At 45.0% G+C, this 9,221-nt stretch overlaps 1 protein-coding gene across 1 annotated transcript; it reads left to right on the forward strand.

The window, feature by feature from the left end:
• LOC106601131 (protein Wnt-9b) lies at positions 1–7,639 on the forward strand. The gene is made up of 4 exons (XM_014193084.3): positions 1–198; positions 1,262–1,515; positions 2,378–2,643; positions 5,454–7,639. Exons 1-4 carry the CDS (start codon positions 113–115, stop codon positions 5,913–5,915), a joined length of 1,068 nt encoding a protein of 355 aa, XP_014048559.2. The 5' UTR covers positions 1–112; the 3' UTR covers positions 5,916–7,639.
• The last annotated feature ends 1,582 nt before the right edge of the window (positions 7,640–9,221 follow it).

The following is a 9,221-nucleotide window of genomic DNA, read 5'->3' on the forward strand; positions in this document are numbered from 1 at the left end:
TGCCGCAGTGGACCGAAGTTTGTGTGGGCCACTTAGGAGGTGAGCCTGCCAGACGGCACAGACATTCCCAGTGCAGAATCAGCGAGATGAAGAGCAGCGTCGACCCGTCATCATGTGCTCTAGGCTCCCAAGGACCGCCTGCCTACTGCGACTCATTGAGCTCTGCATCCTCCTCTCGCACACGGCAGCATATTTTGGGTCAGCCACAACTCTTTTACTGTTATGTCTCTGCAGTTTTATTGTCTTTTCCTTACTTCTAACATATACAGCAGATCGATGTCTGTAGGAAATAATGCATGTGATGCGACGTACATTGCCTGCCTTTATGATGGAAGCCCAGCGTTCCAGACTATCGTGCGCAATTACGCACGAGACCATAATGTGGGACTGTAAATGTTGACTTGTTTGTATGTTCAAGTCCACAGAGATTACTTGTGATTGCATTTTTCTGCTATCTAAAAGTAAACAAAGTAGGCTAGTTTCCACGGCTGTGTGACAATTTTTCAAATAGGCCTTCATCCTTATGATACCACTACAAATTATAATAATATTATTGATAATTATTAACTTGCCAAATACGTCTCAGAGCAGAATATTTGAATATTTAAGATATCCTTTGTATGATCTATGACTTGCTGTGAGTGTGAATGGTTTCTCACGGTCTCTTGACCTCTCGACTTTGGCACTCCCTCAATTCTCTCACTTTTTGGCAATAGTCGAAATTTGTATGAGGGAACTAATTTGCATGCATAAACAGATTTGTTTTAATATTTTATTTTAAAATTAGAATCCTACACTCAGTTTCTTTTTTTAGCATTATTATGTGGTTTTATTGGGCACATGTGGGTAGGACAGACGAAGTCAAATATAGGCCGATATGTGCGTAATTTGACTTTGGAAGCAAATTCAGACATTTTGATATGACTCACTACGTTTATACTTAATTGCGCGTATACCTATGTGTAGTGTGTTGTTATTAAAAGCTTGTAGAGTCAGCAAAAACTATACATATTGTTTCGATTTATAGGCTATGGCTCTATAAACAAAATGTAATTGTTATGGACACATGTTATATAGAAATTACTCTGGAACAACATGTTTTCTTTATTCCCAGGACCACCAGAACGTTGGGTATTATTTATAGGTCTACATATTTATATTTTCTTGATAAGATTATTTATATGACATTTTCCTTTTTGAATTTGGTAACGTCAGTGATAACTATACTGCACTGAATGTATACATTTGTCTCCTTTGAAAGGCTGACAGGCCGAGAGCCCTTGGTCTTTTTGCCTGCCCCGTTCTCCAATGAACCCCCAACGGGAAAAGCTCACCTGAAACAATGCGAGCAGATGACCCTGGCCCGTAGGCAGAAACGACTGTGTCGCCGCGAGCCGGGTTTGGCCGAGACGCTGCGTGAATCAGTGCGCCTCAGCCTCTTGGAGTGCCGCTATCAATTCCGGAACGAGCGCTGGAACTGTAGCTTGGACGGCCGCGGGAGTCTTCTGAAAAGAGGTGCAATAATATGTCATCAATTCATAGAGTTCCATGTATTTACACACATAGAGATATGAGGGAAAAATTTCCATCTGGAGGGACGCATCATGGGAAGCAAGTAAACATGTAGACCTAATAGACTAGACTGATGTTGTGTTGTGAATATCGTAAGGGTCAGATTACTACTTGATGATGCAAAGGATTTCTCAAGTGCAACAATGCAATTGATTGAAAATGTAAGTATATTGAATTGATAAATTGACTGTAGGTGAGTGATCTCAAAATAATGAGCCAGGCTAAACTGTAGTCTATAGCCTACAACAACAACAAAAAGTCAGCGGCTAACGCTCCACCCCTTATAAAATCATTTTAGAGCATGGTTATGCTATCAGCACGAAGAGCCATGAACAGGTCAGCATGAAGTTAATTAAGGGCTAAAGAGCCAAAAAGCCCGGTGCGGCGGGGCCGACGAGGGCCCAGTGGTTATTTATATCTCCCAAAACCGCCCAGTTACCAGAGGAAAAGGGCGGCGTGATTACTCACTTTCATCTGGGGGGAAAAAAATCCTTCCTAGTCAAAATAAGAATTAATTGGATTAAAATACATCACAGCGATGTCTCTGGGCTAAGCAAATAACAGTGCGAAACCAAACCACCTGGAACAGTCCAACAGTCAGCAGAGGAATCATGACACAACTCTTTAAACGGAACACTGGAGTAGAAACATGGGAGTAGAATGTAACCAAAATATTTATCTCATGAGCTTGGATGATAGTCTAGTCTTTGCATGTCTGGGCCTAGCCAATTTACGAGGAGTAAACAACATTACATTTTTTTATTGTAGACTATTATTAATTGTTGATGTCATTTGTCTATTCCAGGCTTCAAGGAGACGGCCTTTCTCCTTGCGGTGTCTTCAGCGGCATTGTCCCACGCACTAGCAAAAGCTTGCAGCTCAGGCCGAATGGAGAGGTGCACGTGCGATGACTCCCCAGGAATACAGCATCGCGAGGCATGGCAGTGGGGGGTCTGCGGTGACAACTTGAAATACAGCACCAAATTTCTCAAGAAGTTCTTGGGCCAGAAGAGGGTCAGCAAAGACCTGAGGGCGCAGATCGACTCCCACAACATTAACGTTGGAATCCGGGTGAGTGAGTGAGTGTTGACATGTGGATAAGCTCAAGCAAAACAACAAGAAAACCATTAAGCATTTGTGAGTGACACTATTGTGGCTTAAGTACATTTTTTCAAAAGAGAAAGGTATAAGTCTTTGCCAGTAGTGAGTGTTTCCAACCAAGCATCATAAACATATCAGCCAATAACAGCTCCATTTTAGACCCACCAGCAGAAGACAACCCCAACACTGCTTACCATACAATGCACTCTTCCAACAGAGACAGCAGGGACTGTGTGACTTTACCAGGTCTCGCCCTGACTCCTTGCCTATATATCTCATCCAGTGCCAGTAGCCCACTCCCTGTGCATGGTGTCTCCCTTCCTGTAGCCCTAGTGGATAGATAGCTACTGGTCGAGGCTGAGGGAGGCAGCAAGTAACAAGGATAGGAGAGCAGACAGACTGCTGTCAGATCCCTGGAGCCAGGTGTTCCAAGGCAGGCATGATAAAGCTTGCTGTGCGGGCCCACAGAAAATGAAAGGTCTCCCGCCAGAGAACAATTATAACTGTTGCCTCTTTTAATATACGAGCAAGCATTTCTTCCACTTACTGTATGGTGCTGAACTGTGCTCTTCTCCATAAATCCACATAATGTTCATACGGTAACACTATGTGTGTATTTGTGTGTGTAGCTTAGAAACAGCCAGCCCCAAGGCTCTTCCCCTTTACCTTTTAACTGAGGCAACAGGCCCTTCAGAGACAGAGGGAGAGAGAGCGAGGGAGAGATAAAAACAACAGGATGAACTGAAGTAGTCTATCTTATCTTTATTGAGTGTGGTGTTTTCCTCACCTTCCACCTATCCGGCTCAGTAGAGACCCGGAGGTGGTTGTTTTTTTCACAACACCCCCCTCTAACCCTCATCCCTCAGTAATGTTCTGAGATGCCCCTGAGGGGTTCATACCTGTGTAGGGCGGAACTCGGCAGAACTCTTCAACCCTGAAGTAGCCCCTGGGTCTCCCCCCTCCCCGTAAGGATGACCCCCATGCCGCATGAACTGTCTCTGGCCCCCACCCAGTTAGAGTCTCTCTGGCTGAGTGCCTCAGCGCTGGTACCCCCACTCCACCACCACCAAGCTCAGTGAACTTTTGAACGAAGGCAGGACACCATCCTTTGGCCGCTAACCCAAACTCTCTAACTGTTTAAGCTTTTTAAACTCTTATGATCGTTTTCCGTGCACACACACACACACACACACACACACACACACACACACACACACACACACACACACACACACACACACACACACACACACAAAGAACAGGGTGGAAAGATTCTGCTGTCTGTCTGTGATGCCTGTCTCTAATGCCTCAGGCTTCATAGGAAAGAGACAGGAGAGAAGTAGTGAGAAAGAGCTAGTTTCAACACATTGAAAAAATGTATCCGCAGGCTCTGTCTAAATGCGAGACGTCAGGTGAATGAAATACTGCATGCCGAACAGTCTCCCTAATCCATCATCTCAACCGTTCATACTGAGCTAAACTAAAGGGTGACTAGCCCCATACCATCCGACCCCCGCACCATCCACCCACCCTGCAGGAAACTGGTTCACTCTGTCTAGATTTTTAATGATTTTTTATTTCACCTTTATTTAACCAGGTAGGCCAGTTGAGAACAAGTTCTCATTTACAACTGCTACCTGGCCAAGATAAAGCAAAGCAGTGCAACAAAAACAACAACACAGAGTTACACAAACAAACGTACAGTCAATAACACAATAGAAAAATCGATGTACATTTTGTGCAAATGTAGAAGAGTAGGGAGGTAAGGCAATAAATAGGCCATAGAGGCGAAATAATAACAATTTAGCATTAACATTGGAGTGATAGAGCAAGAGGATAAGTAGCAATATGGGGAGGAGGTAGTTGGGATGGGCTATTTACAGATTGGCTGTGTACAGGTACAGTGATCGGTAAGCTGCTCAGACAGCTGATGCTTAAAGTTAGAGAGGGACATATAAGACTCCAGCTTCAGTGATTTTCGTTCCAGTCATTGGCAGCAGAGAACTGGAAGGAAAGGCGGCCAAAGGAAGTGTTGGCTTTGGGTATGACCAGTGAAATATATCTGCTGGAGCGCATGCTATGGGTGGGTGTTGTTATGTTGACCAGTAAGCTGAGATAAGGTGGGGCTTTACCTAGCAAAGACTTATAGATGACCTGGAGCTAGTGGGTTTGGCGACGAATATGTAGTGAGGGCCAGCCAACTAGAGCACACAGGTCACAGTGGTGGGTAGTATATGGGGCTTTGGTGACAAAACGGATGGCACTGTGATAGACTACATCCAGTTTGCTGAGTAGAGTGTTGGAGGCTATTTTGTAAATGACATCGCTGAAGTCAAGGATCGGTAGGATAGTCAGTTTTATGAGGGTATGTTTGGCAGCATGAGTGAAGGAGGCTTTGTTGCGAAATAGGAGGCCAATTCTAGATTTAATTTTGTATTGGAGATGCTTAATATGAGTCTGGAAGGAGAGTTTACAGTCTAACCAGACACGTAGGTATTTGTAGTTGTCCACATATTCTAGGTCAGAACCGTCCAGAGTAGTGATGCTAGTCGGGCGGGAGGGTGCGGGCAGCAATCGGTTGAAGAGCATGCACTTAGTTTTACTAGCATTAAGAGCAGTTGGAGGCCACGGAAGGAGGGTTGTAATGGCATTGAACCTCGGCACCAAAGATAGGGACCAAAGATAAGAGCCCAGCTAATGAATCAGACTGAATAAACTGACATCTCACTCTCTTCTCCTCCCTCCTCATCACCCTCCTTTCCCCCCTCCATCCTTTTCAGGCAGTGAAGAGTGGCCTGAAGACTACCTGTAAGTGTCACGGCGTCTCCGGCTCCTGTGCCGTGCGGACCTGCTGGAAGCAGCTGTCCCCGTTCCACGACACCGGGCGGCTGCTCAAGTTCCGCTACGACACGGCCCTGCGTGTGCTGAGCGTCACCAACGCGGCCACCGGAGAGACGGAGCTGGCGGGGCCACGTCGCCACGGCCAGAGCCACCGCTCCACTGACCTGGTGTTCCTGGAGGACTCACCCAGCTTCTGCAGGCCGTCACGCTACTCTCCCGGCACGGCCGGACGCTCCTGTGCCAAGGACACCAGCTGCCAGAGCCTTTGCTGCGGACGCGGCTACAACACGGCCATGCACCTCACCACCCTCTCCTGCCACTGCCAGGTGCGCTGGTGCTGCCATGTAGAGTGTCAAACCTGTGTCAGGGAGGAGGAAGTGTACACCTGCAAAAATACCTGAAAAGGGGGAGAGAGAGAGAAAAAGATGGGGAGAGGAAACCGGCAACACACTGAGAGAACATTCAAAATGGCAGGGCTAGAACCACTCAGACATTACTCTTGATAAATTGAAGGGTTTGACTTTTAAACATACCCTTACTGCCTGTTCTGAACTGAGAACTGTTTTGGGAAGCATGGACATGGAACAAGGTCATAATGTTGTTGGTAGTTTGCCACTTGTTGGAATCGAACATGCGCTGTCTCCTCAGATGAGGCAGTATCAAGACCACTTTCTGCTTTGCTCTTACTGAATGCACTAACATCACAGACCTTAAGTGAGGGGGAGAGGGTTGCCTTGCTGGACAGTTATGGGCAGGGAATGGGCTCTTCACAAGGTACTGGAATGAACAGTAGGTCACCATCATTATTTGGCATCATCTCTGTGGGAGCGCTGACAGTTCCATTGGTCCTGTCCTCTTGTCGGTCTGTTCCTTAGTCAGTTTGTTTAACTGCTACTATGCTGTAGTACTTATATCAAGATTTAGAGCATTTCCAAAGCGCCAGAAAATGCCGATAAGGAATTTAGAGCCTCTTGACGTCTGTCTCCGTCTGCCTGGCTGCCTGTCTCATTTGCTGTTTGCTTGTCTCTTTATTTGCTGTGAGAGCAGTCTAAGGGTTCATTCATTCATAATAGAAAAATGAAGCACTTATGTTGGCTATGTTATGTATAGTACTTTACTCCTTTGCTTTAAGGTGAGAAATGTATCTGGGTTAATACTGATATCCACCACACACCTTAAAAAGTCCCATTGAATCACTGGATGTCTGAACATGGAATGTTAGTACAATGTTAGCCTATAATCACAGCTAGTTAGTATGCCATTTATGACTAAATGCAGTCATAGGGTTATTGTGTGGTAAAGTAGACCTGTTGTCTCTTGTGAGAATGTCTATGATAATACTACATGTTTGACATTGTTAACACAGTAAAGGAAAAATGCTAAGGAAATTGCACTCAAACTAAGGGAAACTCCAAACACTGTCCATAAAAACGGCTATGCAAAGTTCTTCTCTTGCTGACACTGTAAAGAACTTTGCTCTATTTTTTATTTATAAGTGGGCATGTCTGCACGCACTGTGCTGTGCTTTCAAGTGTGTTCCCCTGACCAAATCAAACCGTTTTTGCTAGTTTAATTCAGGCACATCTTTGTTCTCTAATGTCTTTGAAATGGCCCAATCATGCTGCTTGTTTTCTCAATTACCAATCAGAGAAAATAGCCGTATTTGACTTCGCCATTCCTCCAGCTCTCCATGCCAGACCTCTGTGTCTGTCCGTGGGTTAGGGTTAAAGGTCCATGTCTGCCCCTAGGGCTATTAGGCACCCATTTATGTTTCCAATATTTTACAATCGTTTCAGTTCCCTGTGCCACTGTTTATTTTCTTGTTTATGCAGAGATATATAGTTATGTACATGGATATAACATATCAGGCTCAAAGCATATTAGACAGTGGAATCGTATATATCTCTACCTCATCTGGTCTTTGGGCAATTATCATAATGATTTATTTGCCTTGCAAATACTTCCTTGTGTCTGTCATGAAACTAAAGTCAAACTTTTAGATCAATGTACAATTCCTTTAAACTGGGTCATAGCTGTATACTGTAACTATATTATTGTCATTGTGACATACTGTATATTCTTATTTAAAAGCAATTAAAATAAATCAACATACATTTGTAAAAAATGGCTTTGTCTCCATTTATAGTTACTATAAGTAATGATCTTGCTTGTTACTTGTTTCTATATTTTACTTTCTTGTCTTAAAATAAAAGTATGGGAGCCTTGTGGCAGTAACTTCTCTTTCTTTCATCCTGATAGAAATTTCTGTCTCCCTTTCCCTATCTCTTCATGTCTCTCTCGCTCGCACGCACACACACATCAATCACAGAATCACAGTCACAAAAGCCACGGCCATACACCTGCCCTGAGCTCTACACACGAGCAGTCTCTCTCCAGCAAAACCACTTCCTGATTGTGCTGCCCTGCCCTCCTTTTCATCTGAAAGGACTGTGGTCTCAGTGCATCACTCTCAACCACCAACTGCCCAACACATGCAGGGGGAGGAGAGCAGCACACACACATACAGGTGTTCTGCCTCTGGCACAACAGGCCAGCCATGATGACAACAATAATGATGATGATGTCAAAGACGATGATGCAGGAGAATGTTGTCTACAGAATATTTTTTTCCCCTTCGACCTCAATATGCAGTGCACCCCTCAAAGGGTAAAAGGTCATATCTAACGCTAATGATTAGAAATGAAATATTCATTCCTGTGAGAGAAGGCTCTCCACTGAGAACCAAATCACACAGAGGCTTATTGTTTGAGATATTGCTACATTTACAGTGTGTCGTGTCCCGGAGCGTTTGATGTTTATCTCTGATCACAGTGATTAGACATGAACATTCTCTGCTCCAACATAATGAGCTCTGCTCTATTAAAACATCCAACAGGTCACAGGTTGACATGATCAGACTGCTGGCTCATATAGGACCCCACCTAATGACTGTTTATCAACATTTACCTTTATTACATATAATTGCTTTACAATAAGAGGGGGGTGAAGAGGGAGAGAGAGTGGGAGAGAAAGGACGGGAACGCAAGGACACGACGGAAGGATGTGTCGTTTACTTGCGAGCCGGACGAGGGGAGAAAGAGAGATATGGAGAGAAACATAAAGAGAGAGAAGTCGATGGAAGGATGAGACGGGGGATCGTTTGGAGCCCAGGAGGCTGATCTCCTGCTGCTGCTGTTGTTGTTTTATAATGAACTCCTAAAGCCTTCATTTCCCCCACTGCCCTGAGTGGAGGGGGCTGCTGAGTCCACTGCCATCTTCTCACGCACAAGCCCCCAAGGACAGGACTGAGGCTGCTCAGAGTTGGGAGTCTGGGGAGCTTCAGAGGGAGGGTAACATACATGTGTATGTGATTGTATTTCTATGTGCAGACTGAAAACAGCAAGGTGAGGGAAGATAATCGTTTTTGCATATATGTGTGTGTGTGCACCTGTGGTTAGCATAATGAGAGTGGTGTGCGTGTGTGTTTATAGTCCCAGTGTTCATGTGCGGGTGTGTGAGGGTGGCCAGGAAGGCTGGATGTGCTCAAACTCTTCACTGTCATCCTGAAACACAACAGAGGCATGAATGACATACACAATGTAGGGTGACGGTGGCAGTAACACTATCCGCCTTGTGTCTCTGTTGGCCGGGTTCAGTGGGCGGTGACTATGCTGGGCTGGGCTGTGGAAATGTGTCATGCTCTGATG

The sequence above is a fragment of the Salmo salar genome, chromosome 03 (genome assembly GCF_965601325.2).
Source record: "Salmo salar chromosome 03, fSalSal1, whole genome shotgun sequence".
NCBI lineage: Eukaryota > Metazoa > Chordata > Actinopteri > Salmoniformes > Salmonidae > Salmo > Salmo salar.

Bases quoted from the DNA above. Each gene is read 5' to 3' on its own strand.
- LOC106601131 (XM_014193084.3), top strand. From the start codon at position 113: ATGTGCTCTAGGCTCCCAAGGACCGCCTGCCTACTGCGACTCATTGAG. The intron at 199-1,261 runs GTCAGCCACAAC...CTCCTTTGAAAG, and splicing joins CACACGGCAGCATATTTTGG to GCTGACAGGCCGAGAGCCCT. The intron at 1,516-2,377 runs GTGCAATAATAT...TGTCTATTCCAG, and splicing joins CGGGAGTCTTCTGAAAAGAG to GCTTCAAGGAGACGGCCTTT.